Below are 23,169 nucleotides of genomic sequence, written 5' to 3' on the forward strand. Positions count from 1 at the left end.
ATTAAGTTTTTCACAGGTACAGGCAAACAAAGAAAACATGCATTGTTCACCTAAGATTATACTCTATACTAAAAGAGGGTTCTCTTCTCTCTTTCTCTTTTGCAGGCTTCTTCGGCAAGTACCTCAATGAGTACAATGGCAGCTATATCCCACCTGGGTGGCGTGAATGGGTTGGATTGATCAAAAATTCCCGCTTCTATAATTACACTGTCTGTCGGAACGGTTACAAGGAGAAACATGGCGCAGAATATGCCAAGGTATGTGCTCCCATAATTTCTAAAAAGGGACCATTAACTCAATCACTCATTTGTTTTCCCTTTATGACCTAATATAAAGACTTCGCCTGACAAATTGCAGGTTCCACTTCACTTATAAATACAGACAGTGAAGCACTTCACTTATCTTAGCGCTGTGATCCAGGCTGGCAGGAATTCTCATTCGAGAATTAAAGGGAATGAGTTGACTTGAGCTGGCGTCTCCTCTTTCTGCAGCATCCCTTTATTATGACACACCTTAACTCAACATTTAGACACTGTAAAATTGAAGCATCTTTATGAGAAGCCAAAGTTGCCCGTGATAAATACCACCCTGCACTTGTTTTTGTCTCCCTCTCTGTCTGTCGACCTGTCTCCTCCTTTTCTTTGTCCCACCATGAATTTCTGCTGAATAATTTTCTGCTAGAGTAACACAGTAAAATGGAAGGGAAGAGTCACTTTGCCACACTCAGACTCCAAAGATGAACACTGTGGTTGCTCTGTCTTTTTGTGGCTCTGGATGGCATCAGTCATCAATCTTCCCTGAATGTTTTTGTTAGAGCTGTCAGTTTGTTTTCGCGGCTCCATGCCAATATCTTCCCAGGTAGCGTAGTCCTGGGGACATGAGGAATCCATGAGGTGTTTTTATAGTTTGGATACATGTCAAGTTTCAAGATGGCCTGCCCAGAAGATGGGCAAACAAATGTTTGGACTGCTATTCCTCTGCCAACTTGGATGGAAGTGTAATGTTACCCACAAGTTGAGGCCTAGGTGTTTACAGGACATGGGCTTGGTCAGCAGATTGTGGTCTATAACCAAATGGACACTCTATTTGCTATTTACTGCCAAAAAACATTAACCTGCTGTTACCACCATGACAACCACAACTCCTCTTTTTAGACTCTCACAGGGTGAGAGGGTCAGGTTATTCCACATAGAGTGCAGCGGGCACACCAAGTCATTGTGATTTGATGAGACACTTGCCCAGTGATTTCATTCAATTAGGTCCCATCTGATTTTCCATCTGTAGGAGGATGAGTTCATTGAGGGAAAGGTCTTTGTCAGAGCCCTTTTGTGTGAAACTTAGTTTGAGGATATGACTCATAGACTTTGTTTCTTCAAATACACAGTCCACAGCAGCAGACAACTATCATAAAAATCCAAAGCAGCCTGGACTGCAAGCCAAAGGTGATATGTTGGTGTCATTAATGCTAACACATATTTCAACTACTCAGAAATTGAGCAGCTTTGAATAAACAGACAACTCCTTGCATACAAATCTTGCAAATTCAAAGCCACAGCATCCTGCTGCAATGACAGCCAAACCATGTAGGTTGTTATAAGACTTAAAATGGGAGAATCACAAATTAGATGAATGAATGTTGTTGTGAAATGAAACCGTGTGAATGAGTTCTCATTACGTGACTTACTACTAATCAGCTCCAAAAGCTTCTGGGAAAAGTGATACTCTTCACCTCCCTGACCTTTTTATAGCTGTTGGCCAGGCATTCTCCATGACACCATCACTTCCTTTTGACCTGCCAGAGCCCTGAGCAGCAGTGGCTCAGACTTTGGAGAGCTGGCAACACTGAAAAAACAAGTATGGCAATGCTTTGCCATGTGCACGCAATCACCAGCCGCCAGGCCATTAAGACTTGCCTGGCTATAAAGCCTATTAATAGGGACAGGATGAATCAGCCAAACCCACTTCTGACATTTCAGGGAAATCACCCTTTACCCTTTCATTCTGAATCTGGCACTCCCTTCCGTATGTTTTATGCCAGGCAACAACAGCGGCATGCCAAAATGCAGGTAGAATGGCTGATCTACGGTTGGAAACTTGGCAAATACTATTGTGATTTTAGTTCAGGGTGCGACCTACGGTATATTTAAAAAAAAAACAGAAACGACACCACGCCTGGAATAAAGATTTTGATAAAATGTAACGCCTGCTGGTTGTTTGATGTGTCAATTTCACATTTCCTGAGCCTAAGTCCTTTACAGGAAGTTAGAGTGAGTTTCATTCGGTTGTCGTCTGCTTGCCCATTCCACTAAAATATGAAAAACAGAGTACTCAACGTCTGGGGGACCCTGTGTTTTTCCCATCTACCGTATTGAACTCATCACTCACTGCAGCTCATTTCCCTAGTAATGCCTGAGGCTTATATCCTTTTGAGAGTATTTTCTCTGATTTGTGTGTTCCATTATCTCCCACAGTGAATCAGTGAGATGGAAAGAAAAGACACGTTAAGGGAAACTGGCTAGAATAAAATGAAGTAGGAGAAAGAGAGTGGATAGCCCAGAGAGGAGTAGAGGCTGGGAGCTGTCATAACAACATACCATTTGAGAGCACCACGCTCCTCTCACCATCAAGTGGTGTCACATTCAATAGTGCAGAGATTCACTGATGAGGCAACAGCCCATATACTGTATACACATACACACACAGACTCAAGCACACACACTCACATTTACACGCACACACACACACAGGCGAGCTGCCAGCTGTTGACTCGACAGATTGGTACTGTGTGTACTCAATGGCCCCAGTTCATATCCCCACTGGCCCCTCTCCATTTATTTGAAAATGACTGGATGAGGGAAAGCAAGAGCAACATGTCACGGTGATTGGTTGTGTTGCTTCAAACGAGTTTTATCAATGCTCATGTTGTTTTGCATTTTCCCCAATCCCACCTACACTTTCAGTCCTTTCTAGATCTGATTTTAGCCTTGTAACGTCTAATTATTTCACCGTGGCTCTTCTTTTTCAGGACTATTTCACAGATCTGATCACCAATGACAGCATCAGCTTTTTCCGCATGTCCAAGAAGGTATACCCTCATCGTCCTGTGATGATGGTCATCAGCCATGCTGCCCCTCATGGCCCAGAAGACTCAGCTCCACAGTATGCCGAGCACTTCCCCAATGCTTCGCAGCACATGTAAGTTACACCCAGGCTGGCATTATCACACACTCTCAAATGCACACACTTGCCAGAGTTCCTACGTAGGATTTACAAGTTAACAGAATATGAAAAATTAACTTCCAGGACCTATATTTAGACATTATACACACAGACATTCAGGCAACTGTTGTCTACTGCTATTGGGCTTTTTTTTAAACATCCAATTTGAGTTTTTACGATTCGGTGTACCTAACATTATTACAGTACACCCGCCCCTCAATCCTCAGTGATGACAGGTTTCTGAGAGGCTGCTAGAGCAGACAACTCAGCAAGCGTGAAATCAAAATGATTTATCATTCAAGAATAGCTGGGGCACATACCAGGGAGAAGATCAGGGATGGCTTTTTTTTTACGGAGCACTGCTCTCATGCTAAGCCCACATTGGCCTCCCACAACTCCCATCGCTGAGTTGAGGCAGCGCTGCAATACTCTGGGTCGTTCCATGGCAACATAACCTGTCATCTCTTGGTGGGCCCTCCAACAGGCTCCCAGGGTGCACTGCTCCACTGTGTGGGGGGAGGAATTGTGTTTTAGAGAAATAGATTTAAGGTTCAAGGGTGCAAGACTGCCAGTTCTTCTCAATATTCTTCTTTCTTCCTCTCCCACTTCCTTCCTCTCACTTTCTATCCCACCTAACATTCTCTTCTGTCTGTTTGCTCTACCTCTCTGTCGCTTTATCTGTATATCTCTGTTTCTGTCTGTGTCTCTATTTATCTTTCCCTCTGTGTCTCCCAGTGTCTTGTCTGTCTCGTTTTCTTGCCCCTTGCCGCTCTCCCCACCCCTCCCTCCCCTCCTGTGTAATTCGCGAAGGACTTCCTGACCCTGTCCATATCAATCAGTAGTTTCTCCCCGTGGCTCCTGGGACGAGAGGAATGCATTGTGTGGTTTGGAACACCCTTTGTGACATTATTAATTTATTTTTAGCTCGAGCCACCGGGTGAAGGGGGTTGAGCTGGGGCCCGGGGGTGACTAAAGGGGTTGCCCCAGTGATCGTGTGTAGGTGCATAGCGTGCGTGATATGCAGTGTTGTTACTGTAGCAGCAAAGGTGGTTGGCATGAGCGGATGTTTGTTTTGGTGTTTGTTGACTATACACTTCCATAACAGATATGGAAAATATTTTTTTCACAGGCAGATGTTTGGTAACAAATTGTTTCTTAGATACCATTTTATTTTTCAGCAGCCGCTTCCTATCTTCACATTAGATGCCATATACAACAAGGGAAGAGACTGCGTGGCAGTGAAGGAGGAGACGCCTCATAAATCAAATGAGCGTCTGTACTTTTGACAGCAACAATAGCAGGGGAGGTTTGATGTTAATGTCATTAACATTCCTCACCAAAGGTGTTTTTACCCTGTCTCTTAGACGTAAGCCAAGCATCTGACTCACTTCAAACACTATAGATGTGATGTGGTTTCTGAATGGCATGTGTCTCTGGAGCAGAGAATGAATGGCGTTATTCTGGTCGTAGCTCAACAAGTCACTTTAAGGAATGTTGGTAATCCTCGTGCGTGATGTGTCTATGTCAAGTTTTGCAAGGTCAGGACAGGAGGCATTCTGGGGTGAACATCAGGCCCTGCTGTAATCCAGGGATAATACCACAAAACACCAACATATATGTGACAGGTGACAGGTGTGACCTCTCCTATGGACTGGCTTCATTCCACTGACCTCTGCATTCCTGGCACCCTGGTGCCCAGGGCCCCATACCTTGGTGGCCCATTGCCCAGAGACAGGTCCCTTTGTGGGGCTTATTAGACCGCCTGGCTAGGTGGGTGAAGAGTTCACCCTGCTCACAAAGCAGGCCTGAGGAGACAAGGGCAAAAGGCAGCTCACTCAATCAGAGCAAAGCAGCTCCCATAACAGGTCTTCATTAAGTATCTAAGTCTTGATACTTTGTCGAGGGGCTGCTTATTCAGGGGTGGAACCTGTTCATGTTAGTTATAGTTTGTTTTAGGAGTAAATCACTTAGAGCAGGATGGAAAATAGACACTGTTTTCTTATTATTCATATACAGTTTCTGCTTTGAACCTTAGAGGCTTTTCAGACACAAAAGTCAACTTCATACAGTAGTCTACTGTATATCTCCCTCCTTTACTTTATTGCTAATAACACGACAGGCAGGTGAACAGCTTCTCAGCTACAACTCCACAAACAAGACTCCTTCTCCTCCCTCTTGCTATTTATCCACTCTTGTTATTCCCCCATTTCAAATGACTATGACTTATTGAGTTTTTGGTCCAGAAGTTGTTGCAAACTTGACTTTGGGGCCTATTATTTTCTTAAGCATGTGCCAACCCTCAAATGACTTGTCTGTGCCAAGAGCGCAGTGGAGCAAGGAGACTCTCGACTCTGTGTGAGGGGAGAGATGGTCGGAGAGAGGTGTGGAAAAACAGCTAAGGTGCTGGCTGCTGAGTATTAAGATATTTCCTTCAACAAACAGAGCAGCTATTGATGCGTGACAAATGCAGTGGACAACTGTGGCACCTGTTACCGGGCAGTAGTTTGTGAAAAATAGCAGACAGCTGTTTTTTGGCGTCTTAAATGGGCTATTTGTAGCTGTTACGTGCCCTGATAACTTGCATGCAGACAGACAAACAAAAAGATTTTCTCACTTGTACACAACTTTATCAGGCACACAGTATAAATGTATGCTCATCAATCCTAACACTAGCATCATAATGGCCTTTCAGGGTGGTGTCAGTATAAAACTCAAAATACAGCCACTGCGTGGCAGTACTGATCACTTGCTGATCTCCTTTCTCCCTCCTGTGTGCCCTAGCACCCCCAGCTACAACTATGCCCCAAATATGGACAAACACTGGATCATGCAGTACACGGGCCCAATGAGACCCATCCACATGGAATTCACCAACTTCCTCCACCGGAAAAGGCTGCAGACACTCATGTCTGTTGATGACTCAGTGCAGAAGGTGAGTTCTTTGTTGAATACTTAATCAATGTCTTAAAGGATTTTTAACACCTGCCCCTTTGTAGCATGTTTGTCTATGATTCTCAGTGATCCAAGTTATGGAATATCATTCAAACAGCTTCTTAAGTTCGAAATGAAGGTAATATTTGGGAAGTCCACTATCTATCATCTCATCATCATTTATTTTACCTCCCAGGTTTATGATATGCTAGAGGAAACTGGAGAGCTGGACAACACGTACATCATCTATACAGCAGACCATGGCTACCACATTGGTCAGTTTGGGTTGGTCAAGGGCAAGTCAATGCCTTATGACTTTGACATCCGTGTGCCATTTTTCCTGAGAGGACCCAACGTGGAGCCAGGAGCAGTGTAAGTCCCAGCAACTGCTAAAATCCTATTATCAAAGTTCCCAAGCTTTAAAAATGACATTGTTTCCACATTTTCCAAATGTACTGTGTCATTATCTTGGACAAAGTGAAACATATGATAATGATTTTGAAAAGGCTCCAGAATGCATTCAACTGTTTGTATCTTGTTCTGTCACTCAGTTTCTGAAATGTGATCTTCACTTGTTCAGGTCACTTGATTGTGTTACGTAATATCCTTTTATGTATTTCAGAAGTTTAAGTAAACTGTATGTGTGTGTACTTCAGAAACCCTCATCTGGTGCTGAACATTGACCTAGCTCCCACGATTCTTCACATTGCTGGGTTGGACACCCCTCCAGACATGGATGGAAAGTCCATCCTTAAGCTGCTGGAACAGGACAGGACTGGCAATAGGTTTGTATGGATCCTTCATGCCATGCTGTAATGGATATTACGGTACAGTAATTGCACAGTGTGCATAATATGTGCAACCATCCTATTTGCCATTTGCCATTTGCCATTATTGAGCAAATTTCCATGGCCAGAATGATTGCTTTTGCTCCAGCTGTGCACAAAGTGGGTTCAAGGCAATTTGGCAGATTTTCCTTGGATGTGGGACTTTGGCTGGGACTCACTGAGGTTCTTCTCATGAAGTTTCCCGTAGATTTGTTTGCTAGTTGAATCCTTTGTTTCTCCAGCAAACCCACTGTACTTGTATTGTCCAGTCTGAATGCAAAGTTGCTGTCCTTTACAGTTTAGTTTGTGGCATTAAAAAACCACAAACAATTGATATACAGTATCTACATTCAAAAATTAAAAAATAGTCACATTGTGAAAACATTTCTAGAGCAGCACAAAGTACTAGGATAATCCATTTAGTGCTCAAAGAGTATTTGAACCCACAAGGTCTTGAACTTGCTGTGATCAACTTCCATAATGATTTCTAGCTGTGTGTCCAAAACACTGTAGCTGATGGTGAGTGCATAGGCCATACGAATTCCATAAACTTTGTGTGATTTGTTTTCCCAGATTCAAACCCAACCGGAAACCCAAAGTCTGGAGGGACACATTCCTGGTGGAGCGAGGGTAAACTGGAGTTCTTTATTCCCTTTCCACACCACAGACACATCCATGTCATTGCAGAACATTGTGTGTCACACAAACCTGACAAAAACATTTCAGTGAACCCGAAATGTGCGAGGCTCAGTGCACGTTCCCTCTTCCAGCAACACAGCTGCTTTTCGCAGTTATTTGTTATCTGACAGACATTTCCTGACCACAGTCAGCTTGGAAGGCAACGATGGTGGAAGAGGTCGAAATATTCTGAGTTGTTTGGTAAAGCTATAAGCGTCTAGCAAATTATGACAGTTCACGCAAGAGGCGCTGACACATGCGTAACCAGGTCATTTGATCATTTGCAAGAAAAACAAACAGAGGCCTTGTCTTCTGAAGGGGCCTTGCATATATTGAGCGTATGATTGGGGCCCTAAACCTGATTTAGCCTGCTGTTCGCGCACTGGCGGAGACAGACGGAAGATACATTTCAGTAACATGGTAGAGCTAGACACACACAAAATAAACAAAGGCTAGCCAGGCTTAGTATGATGTTACCTGAGGAATGGCTGGAAGGCTCACACTCAATCCACTCACAGGACATGTCACCAGCTCCCCCAGAGTGGAATGCAGCAGCCGCACTATAGCCAACACTCAACTGTTTCCCCGAGACTGTTTTCTTTGTAGTGCACGCGATCACATACAGTGCATGCTCTCTCACAAACCCTGTCAGTTCTTTATTTAACCTCTCTGCTGCCGCCAGATATATGTTGCAGAAAATGATACCTTCAATTTGACAGCCTGCTTTTGTTCACTTAACATGTTAAGCTGTGCTAATGCCAGGGGTACACTGACAGAAACCTGACAACCTGATGAGAAATAATCCCACCAAACTTGTCTTCACATGATACAAGTAGCCAAGCAAAAACAGCTGAAATTAAATAAAAAAAAAGAAAGACATGGGGGCATGAGGGAAAAAGAAAGAGGGATAACCCACAAACATTGGTTGAGGCCAGATTGTGCTGGCAGCATGTGTAATGATACTGTATATTACAGTATGTCACGTTCTCCCATACAGCTGCTGTTTTTCCCCACTGTCATTTCTTCACAGTCCCTATTTTTCCCAAATCTCGCTGGCTTGGCCTTCCCATCTCTTTTCCACTAGTTTGCACATTTGCCAGCGACTGCCTCGACATCTGCAGACACATATCCAACTGTATGAAAGAAGAACGAGTAAGCTCCGCTGCCGCTCATGCAGATCAGTCTCCCGCTGGCATATGTTTGTGTGACAGGACTAGCTGGTCCCTGGACTGCTGTGTATCAAATGAAAAGAGTGTGACCTTTGACCTGTTGGGGCTTTAGCTCTTCTAATCCATTCTTCTATTAATCCACACTGTTTATAAAGGCTGTCTGCTTGTGCGCTTGTCTCTAAATGCTGAGATTAGCCTCCACAGACCTTTCACTGAGGCACAGATGAAGCAGCACACACACAGTAGCTAATGTTTTTTGTGCAGTTCTCTTGCTGCTCATGTGATATGCTCTATGATTTAATATCCTCACATGACCTTACAGTACTGTACCGCTGAGCCTATGAAATTCTGACTGACAGCTGGGACTGACTATGTTGTTTGAGAATCAAATCATCTACGTAATGCAGCCATCGGGGAGTGACATCGATAGCAACTGTTAGCTCTTTAATTGCCTTTGGCTAAAGGCTAGAAACTGCAGCCAAGCTAGTGTGTGAACATTGGCCGTTTTCCCCTGGAACAGTGCGCTACACAGGATCGGACAAGACAACAGGCCTACTCTTGAAGGGGACAGGTTGTTCTTTGCTCTGTTGTCACCGTCATTCTGTCTGTGGGTCGTGAGCAGACAGGCTATGACAGAGAGCTATGAATAGAGCAAGGGTTACGTGGGTTGGCATGGCTAGAGACTCAGCCAGGCCTTGTGGTGATGGTGGCGGCAGAGGAGATGGGGCAGGGTAGAGGCAGAGTTGAACGTGATGCCAAGCCGAGGTCAAACAGCTTGGCTTGGAGCTGAGTACTGGTGTGAGGCTGTGTGGAGCTCCATGTCTAGACCTTCTGACACACACAGATGCTACATAACTTATCCTTTCATTGGCTACGACATGAGAAGTTCACAGGACCGGCAATAACAGAACATAAAAAACAAGAGATACTCCTAAAATGAATAAAACCTGCTCACTTTAGTGCAGTCATAGTTTTATAGTATATTGACTACATGAGTAAGTCAGTTTATCGATAATGATTTCCTCTCATTTGTGTGTCATTGTTGTGTTTCAGAAAGATCCTGAGGAAGAAGGATGACTCAGTGAACACACAGCACACCAATAGCCTGCCCAAGTACAAGAAGGTCAAAGAGACTTGCCAGCAGGCTGAATTCCAGACACCCTGTGAACAGCCTGGACAGGTACCACAAACACACCCATGTGCACGCACGTTACTTATTTCTGAACACCTTTGTTAAAAGAAAGAAGTTCCCTTCATATCCGTTAAGGAAGGTTTCTTCAAGTTCTTCTCTAATAACAGTAATGTGTACCACTCTTTAAAGTGACCTCTCTACTCCCTACTACTCTTGAGAGCCACAACTTAAATTGCCATTTACAGTACATCAGTTGGTTCATAATTGGACCCTTTTGCACTGTTTTGTGGTGTATTCATTTGTTGGTACTTCCCTTTCATGTGTTCCCATTAATTTTCTGGCAGACCAACAGCCAAGTGGTACAGTATGTGGCCTAGGAACAGGCAGACCAGAACAATACAAATTGTTACAAGTTTCAGGTAGCGTTAAATGACCTTCAGCATTTCTGAAGGACTGTCTAATGCAACCCAGATCCATTTTATGGGCACATAAATGTGTGTATGTAACAATCAGTTATTAAAGACAGCAATGGAGCAATTGTAGTTGAGCTCAGCAGTATGTGTTGGAATGTGTGAATGAATGTGAGAGTGTGGGTATAGTATGTGTGCACCTGTAAAAGTGCACAACTGTGTATATATATGTACATATACACATATATATAATGTGGTAGAGGATAAGATTTGGTCATAAATGGTCGGTCTGGCATGGTTTAACTTTAACCTTCCAATGAGCAGCCTGTGGAGTGTTTCTTAGAAAATTACGGGGGGAAATGGTACTCACTACTTCTTAAATTTTTTTTCTACTTCCACTTACTGTAGCTCTGTAGGACAAGCTAAGGGGAGAGCATGGATCAATATCTGGGTGTATTTGATCAGCAATGTATTTTTATGCCTTTATACACCAACTCATCTCTGGGTCACAGAAAAATAAACTTTCCTGGAGCATTGTAGTTTAAGGAGTCCTCAACAATGATATTAAACCTCAGTCTTGGACCAGATTTCACTTTGAATGAGAGACATTTCGTTTTGAAAAGCCTTAATAGTTACTGCCTTTTGAGTAAGACCACATCATCTTGGTTCAGACAGACCAGATTTTTCTTTGAGCACAGCCTCTGTTGTGTTTTTGTCACAGAACTGTTGCGGTCCTTTGGATTCGATCATGTGATAACGTTATGGGTTTGTTGTGGGTATACCAGATTTACTCACCAGGGACATGGAGCAACCTCTGTTACTGTATGCTTTCGGGATACATGACAATGTGGGTGACTTGCGGTACTTGGGGTCTTTCACCTACCACTCATGTTTCAGCTCTCATGTTCATCCATGTCTGCTTCTAACTAACCACTCCTCCACTCCTCTTCAGTTTCCCATTCATCTCTGCAGGCCTGAACTGCTGCAGCGTTACTGCTGTGCCTTAAAAGCACTCACAGGAGGGAGGGTGCAGGAGAGGGGTAAAGAAAGACAGAGATTGTTTTCATCCCCTAGTGACAATACATCATTCTCTCCCTCACTTCTTGTCTAATGCTGATATAACAGCTCTGTTGGGCTGTAAGCTCTTCGTCACTATATGAGCCTTCCAAAAGAAACCTGATCTGCCTTATGGCCCTTTGTTTGGACCCTCGTTCCCACACTCACCACTGATCATCTGCACGGCGCTCTGCAGATGTGTCTCTTCCATTTATGCAAGGCCTAACCAGCGGCACTACTCAGCAATTAGCCTTGACTTTCTTTTCCTAGTGGGAATGGATGTTGAGAAAGACACAAAGGATGTAGGAGAGTGCGTGGGCATGTATTTACACAATTATACTGGTGACGCACTTGGCGCAGACATAACCAGTGTGAGAGTGATAGGGGTTTCCACTTTGTTTTCAGACACCAGACAGACCCACTTCTTCTCATGTGGCCATTTTGGTTTATCTTTCCTGCTTCTTTTGGATGCCACTCTTTCCCACAGACTAAGATTTGCCTGATATGTCTGTCAGAAGCATGTGTTTCTCAGGGAGTTTCCAAAAACAGTGGCTCTGTCTTGAAATCTGACATTAAGTTTTTCATATCGTTAAAATCTATAGTACTTATTAGCTATGCCACAAAATCTGTTCGTTATACCATGAGGAAAGTTCTTAAAGGGATCGAGGACACTTGATAGTTGTAATGTCTGGAAATCCAAATTAAATAAGGAGCGGGAAAACTTGAAAGACTTCATGAGGGAAAATTAATTCTCCCTGTTTGTTTCTACTTTGTCGCGTTGGCAGAAATGGCACTGCGTGGAGGAGATCACAGGAAAGTGGAGGATACAGAAGTGTAAAGGTGGCTCAAAAGAGGGCTCCAGGAAGAGGGCCCGCAGCCTGAAGCCCCGCAGCAGTTATGACAACCGAGAGAGGGGCTGTGACTGTGGGGACAGTCTCTACAAAGCCACCAGGACGGAGCGCCGCTCCCACCGACAGTTCTCTGCTTCATCTGGCCAGCGTGAGTACATGTGGATAGTGTAGATTTAACACACTTATAAAGATTATGGTCACTCTGTTCTTTAAAAAAGGCCTAAAAACCTTTCTATTCAGGTAGGCTTTTTCATCTAAACTCTTATTACTATTTTCTTTATGTTATGTATTTTATAAGTGTGGTACAAATTAAATGTTATTATTATTATTAAAAAGCAAGCATATTGCAACAAGTCCTGGAATTTGTTCTGTGGATGTTGCTTTGTCTGTGATGTCGGGTTTGTGGTTTAGAATGGTTTGATGCCCTCTAGTGTTGCTTGGAAAAGGTGTAACTTAGGTATGAATATCTAATAAAGCTCAAAGATGCACTCTGGAATTGGCCCCAGAAACAGTCAGGTTGGACTGAAATAAGTAGTGATTCCCAATCAAATAAGTTAAATTTGCCGCTTGACTAAAGTTTGTTTTCTTAAATCTTTTACAGGTTTTCGTCCACGTTTTGTCCACACGCGACCTACCAGGTCTCTTTCTGTTGAGTTTGAAGGTCAGATATACGACATTGACCTGCAAGCAGACGATCAGTCAGCTGTCCGCCGCCGTGTCATCTCAAAGCGTCACCACAACTCAGAGGACCCAGAGTTCGACTTGGGGTCAGATGACGGATCAGAGGAAATGCTAGCAGATGATACCAACGCTGTAGGATACCCCAACTCTCTAAAAGTTACCCACAAGTAAGTAGGCAGCCTCCTTAATGACTTCACTTCTAACTTGCATTTATATGTCTCTCAAAAAGAGCAGTGTATGACAGGTTATTTTCATCTTTTTCAGGTGTTATATCTTGATGAATGACTCTGTTCATTGTGAAAGAGAAATCTACCAGTCCTCAAGGGCCTGGAAAGACCATAAGAGCTATGTGGACCAAGAGGTGAGTACATAACTCTGGCACTCACACACCACACACACACCCTCTTCAGGTTTCTCATTTTGTCAGAGGTCAGGAATTTGTCAGAATAGCCATGAAAGAAATGTAAGAATTTGTTGCTTATTTCATTCCAGATTGAAGCACTTCAAGACAAAATCAAAAACCTCCGGGAAGTAAGGGGCCATCTGAAGAGGACACGACCAGATGAGTGTGACTGTGGAAAGAGGGGGTCAGTCTTCCTTCTGTTTGACTTCAAAAATACTTTTCCTCCTCGTGTTATTTCCATACAGGATATAAGTTATCTTCAGCTTGTTTTAGGACTCTTTTGGAATCAGTGGATAAATAGTTTTCTGTCTGGTCTCTCTCTCTGTTTTTAGCACCAGCTATTTTAACAAAGGAGACAGAAACAAGGCAGAGAGACTGAAGAACAGGAACGATCAACTCCATCCGTTTAAGTGAGTTTCTCTTCCCATCTATTTATGGATTTTCCCCATTTAGTGTAATCCATTTCCTTATTAATTACTATAATACTAACTATGACTTGCAACTGACCAAGTGTGAAAATATTGTATCTTATGATGCTGTTTGACTGTACGTTGCTGGATATCTGCATGCAAGCTCACCTTCATTTAGATGACTTTGTAGATCCCAGTTGACAGCATGTGTACCATGATGTATTGATGATTTTTGTGACCTTAAAGCACAAATGGGTGTCTAAGAGAAGCATGTCATCTAGAAATTTTTATTGAGTATTTTGTCCTTCAGTGGAGTTTAAATGACAAAGCAGATGTATGGCCAGGGACCTATTTTATGTGTGTGTGTGTGTGTGTGTGTGTGTGTGTGTCTGGAAGTGATTCAGTCGCATGGAAAGATAGAATGACTCAACAGAGAGGAAATCAGTCAATCCCTCAAACACAGTGATCAACTTGCACCAGGAAACATTGGGAACACATTATGCCAATACAAAGCAGCTGGTTTTTTGCAGTGCCTGTTGTGTGTTTAGGCAGAGAGGAAGAAGGGACAGTGGCTAGAATATCATCCCAGAGAAAATTGGACATGGTAAGAGCTTAAACATGAAAGTAAACAGACTGTCGTATCCTGGCATGGTCGATGCCTGCTGGAAGTCCCCGTCCAGATCTTCCCACCGCTGGTTGCTGGCACCAGAATGGGGAAAAGGGCTGATGTCATCTTTGCATCGCGCTGTTTTGTAATTCGCTCACGTTTCTGTGCAACAGGGAGGCTGCGCAGGAAATAGACGGGAAGGCCCAGTTGTACAACGAGATTCGCAGAAGGAAGAAGGAAAGGAAGGAGAAGAAACGGCAGAGGAAGGGAGACGACTGCAGTCTGCCGGGCCTCACTTGCTTCACACATAACAATGACCACTGGCAGACCGCTCCTTTCTGGTCTTGTATGTATATTCACTTAAAGATCCCTGCAGTGCAGTACAATTTAATGTAGGAAGCGCCTTGTGTAGACCATGTAACAATGTGATTACCAGTATGTAGCGACACTGCAGCTCTTTGGCTGCGAATAATGACACTCATCGTCATTCACTCATTCATTTTCACCTATACTTCCTCAATCTCTTTATTCATTTAATCTCATACACATTTATAGTTTTTTGTCTTTTAAGTGTGAAAAGTAATTATTTGTAACGTCTGTTCAGTGATTTGTTCGTAGCGCCAGTTGACAAAAATGACCGACTCTCTGTTATTGTCTAGTGGGTGGATTCTGTGCGTGCACCAGCTCCAACAACAACACCTACTGGTGTCTGAGGACCATCAATGAGACCCACAACACACTCTTCTGCGAGTTTTCCACCGGCTTCCTGGAGTACTTTGACCTCAACAGTGACCCCTACCAGGTGGGTGAACATCTGTCTGCAGTCAGGCTCCTTATATGTGTCTGTCTGCTTTCTTTCTCGAAGAGTTTTCATTGGCGGCTGCATTGTAAAAGTTGCTCGGCCCATAAAAGTTCACGTCTTGTCGGTCATTTAGAACCTTTTTTTATGTGGGAGTGGTGACATGCAGTTTCATCCTCCTCTTTTTTTGTAGATATATACACTTCCAAATATACCATTATGACACTAAAATAAGATTTTCTTGTGCAGCTGACCAACGCGGTGTATGCAGTGGATCGGGACGTACTGAACAGTCTCCACGCACAGCTGATGGAGATGAGAAGCTGTCAAGGGTACAAGCAGTGTAACCCTCGCCCCAAAGGCTTGGATACAGGTAAAAACTCTTGATTTCAGCCCTTTTTATCGTTCCTACCTACTTGTCCTGAAATGTACAATGAGATGGACGGACAAACAGACTGGTACACTGGGTTTAGCTGTAGTTGTTATGCCAACAATGACTGAAACAGATTTTACACACAGAAGAATTAGATTGAAGCTGAAGCTTTGATGAGTTAATGTGAGGGACAGATAATGGATGAATTGGAAATTAAAATTAATACTGTGAGAGGAGTAGTAACAGTCACACTGGTTTGGGTGAAACCTGTAGAATTTCACTCTAGTCTTCTGCTCTGTTCTGAATCTGTTTCAGTCTCAGTGGTGTGTTTGCACATATCTGCATGCTGCATGTGTTTGTGATGAATGCCAACGTTTCAGGTGGAGGTCGAGGAATCATCACTGAGACTCGTGTGTCCTTTGTTTGATGCGTGTTTGATGTTTTCTTCATGATGACACTCACATGCACACACACACACTCTGACCTCTCTTTCTCATCCCAGCACCTTCCACTCTCCTGGAAGATGTTTCCCGTCAGTGTGCACCAGGATTTTTACGCCTCCACGTCTGGTGACACCCGTGGCTGGAGGCGTTATGTTTTCTGGTTGTCCGTACGTCCCGTTCTCGTGAACACGATATCTCAGAAAAGCCTTGAGGGAATTTCTTCAAATTTGGCGCAAACGTCCACTTGGACTCATGGATGAACTGATTAGAATTTGGTGTTTAAAGGTCAAGATCACTGTGACCTCACAAAATGTGTTTTTGGTCATAACTCAAGAATTCATATGCTAATTATGACAAAGTTTCACACAAATGTCTAATAGGATAAAATGATGACATTTTATACCCAAAAGGTCAAAGGTCAACTTCACTGTGTTCTGAAAAAACACATCTCTGGCCATTATTCAACACCGTAACTGTGCTGCTGTGTTGAAGATATATGTGAAGCGTCCACGTTTTAGAATTTGTAGCGTCTTTGTAGCAACATCCATATCTGAAACATCGTCTGCTGTCATGGCAACAACCTTGTGTTCTGTCAGAATCAGCTTTATTGGCCAAGCATGTGAACACATACAAGGAAAATACACTTAATACCTTTTATTAAACTCCTTCAAAGTTTTCACTACAAATTTTATATGAGTCTGGACAGACATGGATGTAAACTGCGACTTGACTGGTTGGCGGAGACGCACAACCGCAAGGCAGTATTTCTAGTTTTCTTTTTTAATCCAGCTTTTTGAAATATTGCATACACAGTCAAAGTAAGGCTGTGTTATAGCTGTGTGTCCTTGCCATCCTCCCCTTCGTGACTCACTGAGTGTTAGAGATATTATTTGGAGGATGCTGTCATCACGGCAATTGAGGCGGTGATTTTATTTGAGCTTGTCATGCATCACCGCTATAATCAGCCGCAATATTTTTTTTTTTTCCCTCCACCACATGGTCCAAGCATCCCCGAGAGCAGACTTAGTAATAGAAGTGGTTAATAAGTAATGTAATGATGATCTAAGCCTGTAAGGCCGAGCTGTGTGGCATGAGCTGGCTGCATTTGTTTATGTCCCGAGGATAAAAATTTCATGTCTGTAATTAACAGCTGGAAAGTGGAGCACTGGAGCGGCCAAGCTGCTCCGAGAAAACTGATTGTGTTGCAGTGCTGGCATGCTGGACTTGTCAAAACCATGCCAGCACTTGTCACGTAGCAGCCTAAAATCTCTTACTTGCACTGGCTGCCCTTGCTTGAGTAAGATGCCAGCTCTGCAGACCAGTCAAATAGCAGTCGCGGTTACATCAAGTGATGTTTTTGTTGGAAAAGTAGATTATTAATCGGTGAAATGGACCTAGCAGTTACTTGCAATCTATTTCTTGAATGTGACTTAACCATCATTATCACCTGACTGGATAACCGTGTGCATTTTGCTTTGAAAGGGGAGACCCCGTTGAACTCTCCACCCCCTCAAACCACTCGATTCTGATCCTCATCTCTCCATTCAGCCCAATCATATGACCTTTAAACCCCCCTCCCCCTCCTTCCCCCCCCCCTCTCCATTCATATCTCCAAAACTCTTTTCTCCTCATACTCATTCCTCCCTTCCTCCTTCTGATCATCCAATAATCGCATTTCTCCATAGGGAGGTAGCAGCTGTGCATGAAGAAATCTTCAGTGTGAATGAATCTATTTATTTTTCCCTCAACATCTCCTTGAATCAAAACATTAACAATCGATTGCTTTTATTTTTCCGATCAGGAGGTAAAGATGGAGGAAGCTATGAGCCACACAGGTATCCACCAATTTTTGTTTCTCTTCAGTGGCTTTTTTTTCTTTAACACCTGCATGGGCCGAACTGCCTCATTCCCACTAATACCCATCCATGGAGTGCCGGCGCTTGAATCTGTGGCTGCATGCTGGGGACATGCTAACAAATCATAACAGATGATTTTTTTTTTTTTTTCTCCATTAAAGCAGCTTCATTTGTTTTCACCTCTGTGCACACAATCTTGTCTTCACTTTTATCTGCTGTGTAACATCAGTCTGCAACTGTTTAAACATAAAATCAGCATATTTTCACACCTTTTGCTTGAGAGCGCAACATTTCTAGCAGTTGTCCATATTGAAACATAAATATTTTTAGCTATTCTTAGGATAGCATGGCTACAGTCATTTAGAGAGGTGCTGAATATGTGCTTCTACCCGAGACCCATCCAAGCATCAAGTGCACGTGAATGACAATGCATGACACTGTATCATCCCCCTTCATGCATCACATTCTACATGAACGCTAAAGGGAATAGCTCGACATTTTGGGAAATCCATTATTCATCATTCCTTGCCGAGAGTTACATGAGAAGATTGATAAGAAGAGATTGGTTGAAAGATCTTCTCATCTAACTCTCGCAATAACGTGAATAAGCACTTATTTTCCCCCCCAAAATGTGGAACTATTCCTTTAACATCACCCTCCATGCCCTGCCAGCCGTATCCACAAATAAACACAGTCATCACATCATGTGCCATTATAACCTGACATTCAGAATACCTCTCATGTTTGCTCACGGCCATTAGCTAGCGGTAGTGTGGACACTTGAGTTGCTGTGACCTCTCTGTCCTCCCACTGACCTCTGCCCTTTTGACCTCTGTTTCTGGCACCTGCTTACCAGGCAACAGCAGCATCGAAAGTGGTCAAAGAGGAGACCAAGCCCCTCCTTCCTGTGAGTCCCCGAGCCTGTGTCAAATCATCCTCACTCTCTAGTTTGCAGTAGTTACAAGAAAGCAGCTGATCTCACAAGGGAAGCCAGGCACAAGTGGCATCGATACATATTTCTTTTCTTGCAGACAGCAAACTGAGCCCAGCTTTGATTTAGCCTTTTTTTTTTTTGCTGCGATTTTCTTTCATTTGCCTCCATTTCTGATAGCATTTTGAATTCTTTTCTCTCTTTTTTTTTCTGGATCACACCATTCCGCAGCAACCTCACTCACTTATTTTTGTCTGTTTTGTTGATCACCTTTTGTTTCCTCTGCTGTTCAGTTGTTTTATTCCAGGTTGCCTGACTTTTGCATTTCAATCCTGTCCAGGCCTATCATTAACTGTGCTATTACACTTTTTGTTGTGCAGCTAGTGTGTTAGTTTGTTATAAAGGATTATTACGTTTTTGTTTTTTTTCAGTCTGTCTTTATGTGAATTTCCAAGGCAGCATGTGTTTGCACTACTCATGGCTTGAGCATAGTGTGGGTGCTGTGTTTATCTAGTTTATCTAATGCTGCTTTGAAGTGTGTGAGTGCATTTATCTGTGTTTGTGTGTGTGTGTCTTTGTGTGTTTGTGTGTGTATTGGGGGGGCCACAAACCCCATGGAGCGGGCTGCTTTAGTGAGAGCCGGATACTGGGCATGACTGCATGCTGTTTGAGTAAACTTGAAAAGATCTCTCCCTCCTTTCGACTCTAGATCCTCACAGTCTTTCTGTTTCTTTCTGTTCGGCAGCACACAGCCAGTATGGGACGGACGACAGGGTTAAGCTTCCTAACTTGACAGACGAGGAGGTGAACTGGCAGGGACTGGAGGATCTTTATAGCATAAACGAAAGCCTTTATGAATGTAGGCCTGACTACAGCCCCAGCCCAGACAACTGGGCCAACTTCCAGAAGGATGTAGATAATATGTTTGCACTGCGACACGTTTTTAACAAATTTAATCAAACCCATAAGCTTGACGACTCCACCCTGCCAGAGCTGGGCTCCGGGGCCGGGGGTGGAGGCCTTGAAGAGGGCAGCGGAGAAGAGTTGGGCTCAACCAGGGACGTCTGGCCAGGCCCGGTAACGGAGGCTCGCCTCACCACCCCCGCCCCCAGCAAAGCGCCATCAGCACCACCCACACCCAGGCCCACACTGGAGAGGAAACTGGAATCTGTTGTCAACGACCTTCCTGAGAGGGTTATAGACAGACCTGGGGCGTCTGCTATGTCAGCATCACCGGTGACGGTACTGTCACCAGGTCCTAGGAGAGACGGGGCTATCTTCCAGAGTGACACGATGTGGGTGCAGCAGCTGGAGGAGATGGATGGAGAGGTCTTTAGCGGGAATGGAATGACAGAGCTTGGGACCCAACATGACAACCTGCTGCGTACTCACAACAGCCTTCAGGCCCAGCTGGAGCCAGGCCACGGAGAGGCTGTTGCCCCTCAGCAGAACCTGGGTCTTGGTCTGGACCCCGAAGAAGAGGAGGACATTTTCCAGGCCCAAGGCTTCCTCCCGTTCTCCACACAGACACTGAGGCCCGAGGTGCAGGCCAGCACCACCGGGAGCCCTCCCACCACACAGACTAGCACCACCCCACAGAGTGTCGGGGTGGTACTGCAGGTGCTGCCTCAGTCAGTGCTGCCCCTCACCTTGGACTACGAGGGCAGCGGCTCACTGCCTCAACCCTCCAATCAGACCCTCTGAGGCAGACGCATGTGCTGGCCAGCCAGCCAATGAGCTGCTAGTCGCCATAGAGACACAGAGACACAGTGATTGGGAGATGAGCTTGCCAAGAGCAATGGCGAGTGATGCCGCCTCAGTCAGTCAGAGTTGTATAATGAGTATTAAAGTTATTGTTTATTTTTTTACAGGTGCCTACATTTATTAGTAAACAGTGTTATGTTTTTTGTTTTTTTTTTCAAATATATATTTAGAAAAAAAAAGCCTTAATGCAGCTAAACTTAAGTGTTGGGATTAAAAATGAATAATTCCATATGGATAACACCATTGATGTTTTTAATATATGTTTTTATGAAAAACAAGTGTGAGTGGTGAAACCATTTCAACATCTGAATGGATAGTTAGCATTAGTCAGCTGTAGGTACGCTCCAGTCCTCAAACAAACCGATCAGTCCCAAACCTGCCCAATCACAGGACACATCATCAGAACAGTACCCACTCACCAGTTAGATCATGGCAAAATTGACCCCAAATGCACTTTTGAGCTTTTTCTACATGACGCTCACACTCCGTGGTTTGTGGATTTTGAAAATTGTGTCCATTGTGAAATCAGATTTTCTGTAATGATTAATGACTACTTTTTAAAGATGAACTGGGTTGTCACTTCTGAAAAAGTTACAGAATCAACATAGATTCCACATGTTTCACAAATAACTCAAAAAAAAAATTATGTATTCTTAGCATTTGTTTTTAGCTCCTTGCCAAACGGCAATAATAGTTTCAGACACTTTAGACAATCATGGGACAGTTTAACAGTCCGTAGTTTATAACTGAGAGCTTGACGTCATCTGAATTATCCAGCTGCAGCCAGCACACCTATCTGACACTTTTCACCAGGCAAGAAAAAATGTCTAGAATTGGTGTTTATTTTTCTAGCAAGGACACTATTTACTTATTAGTTGCACCACTGCACCAGCTCTGACTTTGCAGAGTTGCACGTTCGTCACTATTCACAGCATTTTATTTTAAAAGCTAAGTAAAATTATTCTTACTAATCACAAGCAAATGCTTACACAATCACCAGGGGATAGAAAAATGTTCATTGTGTAACTTTTTTGGGAAACGTCACCAATTAATCCTGTGCTGTATGATGTAGTGCTTTGATAATCCAGAGTATAGTGTTGCACATGGAAATTGAATTCCGAATGTAACTGTATAGTCCCTTAAAACGGGTTATATGACAGCACACTGTTCCACAGCTTTGTCTATGGCAGTATAGCCGGTAAAATATTCTTAAGGCATTGCATATATGTATTCCAAGGCCAGTGAGGGCAAACTGTGCGAACATTTCTGCCAGCAATTAATCTCTGAGTAATCAAGATGTGCATTTTTGGTTCGAAACTGGTTCTGCAACAACCTGATGCTGTCCTTTTCTTTCTTGACGGTGTGTGTAGAAGTGTTAGAACGACTCTGGTTTCAGGAAAACCATGAAGCTGTTACGAAATAAACCCTTTCAGCCTTCCTAGTGATGTTTTGGCCTCAAGTGTTGTCCCGACTACTTTGCAATAACTCAATCAGACAAGTGGGTTTTTCTGTTTTTTAATGACAAATATCAAGTATTCAAGGCATTTGTAAACCAAGTGTTCACAAACATCAATTAGACTTCTGTTCCTGAGGAACACGAAGCAATAAGAGCTCGACTTTCAGAATACAGCTTCTGTCCAGGAAATTCACTTTCAGTTCAAATACCGATGAAAGGAAAAATGTGTTAAAAGCAAATCTACAGTCGACCTGAAGTCATCTGTGTCGATAGTCGTCCAAGCATTTGAACGGTGGGAGACTAAATCGCAGGTGGGAGGTGGACTGGACACTTTTACTGTGTGTCACATGATCCGTGTGGCATTACTAACTGATTCTCTACCCTTCCCTGCAAAGAGTGCACTCGTTTGGTTCACTTTGCATCATTGTTGGAGGGAGAGATTTTGGTGAGATCACAGAAAGCCAAAAATACTTTGTTGTTACATCACTTGCTTTTATATAAGCTATTAACTCACTTTTTTATTTCTGATAAAAATGCAAATATTCTGGAAGCCAGGCAATATTAAATACTGTTTTGCCAAGCAATAGTCATCTAAAGTGAGTTTGCTAGGTTGCATTCAAGTATGGATCTTGGTCCATTTAATATTTTTTTACTCAAACATGTCCAGATATTACAATTTCAAAAGAGAGATTTTTTAAGTGGATGGAAAAAAAAGTGTTTTATTGTTCAATGACTCAGCAAGGATCACATTTGGCTTTCCAGTCACATTAGCAAGGGACCTGATCAACAATCCAACATTGGTATTTCTTATTAGAGAGCGTGATAGATGCAGTGCTCAGAAGGAAGGGGAGAGAATCATTACAGATAGAGAGAAGGGCATTCTGGGTAACTTCAGCATGTCAATCATCTCAATTGTGTACTCCTCTTGACAGGAAAAAAAATACGCAACTCCCTCCCCTCCTCATGAACATATGCCGGACCCTTCCCATGTGAATAATACTGTTCAGGCACCGTGAGACAAATCCACTGTTTGTTTTTTTCTTTTTGTAGCTTTAAATCTTATTTATTCTTTTTAACTACAATGTCAAGGGTTAGTTCATAAATATGCTTCTAGCTATGTGTGAGCTCTATAATATGCTTCATTTGCTTTGTCGATATTTACAGGATGATCAC

General features: G+C 43.3%; 1 protein-coding gene across 7 annotated transcripts in view; it reads left to right on the forward strand.

Annotated features, from left to right (window-relative positions):
• sulf1 (sulfatase 1) overlaps nt 1-21,981 on the forward strand; it is an 86,214-nt gene extending 64,233 nt beyond the window's left edge. For 6 of the 7 annotated variants that reach the window (XM_042398763.1, XM_042398766.1, XM_042398764.1 and 3 more), the window contains 16 exons: nt 106-257; nt 3,026-3,195; nt 6,001-6,151; nt 6,347-6,522; nt 6,807-6,935; nt 7,551-7,607; nt 9,878-10,004; nt 12,208-12,421; nt 12,875-13,121; nt 13,219-13,315; nt 13,447-13,541; nt 13,690-13,767; nt 14,548-14,720; nt 15,034-15,176; nt 15,423-15,546; nt 19,522-21,981. In XM_042398763.1, coding sequence (XP_042254697.1) covers nt 106-257; nt 3,026-3,195; nt 6,001-6,151; nt 6,347-6,522; nt 6,807-6,935; nt 7,551-7,607; nt 9,878-10,004; nt 12,208-12,421; nt 12,875-13,121; nt 13,219-13,315; nt 13,447-13,541; nt 13,690-13,767; nt 14,548-14,720; nt 15,034-15,176; nt 15,423-15,546; nt 19,522-20,480 — 3,092 coding nt within the window. In that variant the 3' untranslated portion in view covers nt 20,481-21,981. Of the gene's footprint in view, nt 1-105; nt 258-3,025; nt 3,196-6,000; nt 6,152-6,346; nt 6,523-6,806; nt 6,936-7,550; nt 7,608-9,877; nt 10,005-12,207; nt 12,422-12,874; nt 13,122-13,218; nt 13,316-13,446; nt 13,542-13,689; nt 13,768-14,547; nt 14,721-15,033; nt 15,177-15,422; nt 15,547-17,790; nt 17,825-19,521 lie in introns of all 7 variants that reach the window. The other variant, XM_042398768.1, reaches the window with a different exon arrangement.
• Nucleotides 21,982-23,169: the final 1,188 nt, after the last annotated feature.

The sequence above is a fragment of the Thunnus maccoyii genome, chromosome 21 (genome assembly GCF_910596095.1).
Source record: "Thunnus maccoyii chromosome 21, fThuMac1.1, whole genome shotgun sequence".
Lineage (NCBI taxonomy): Eukaryota > Metazoa > Chordata > Actinopteri > Scombriformes > Scombridae > Thunnus > Thunnus maccoyii.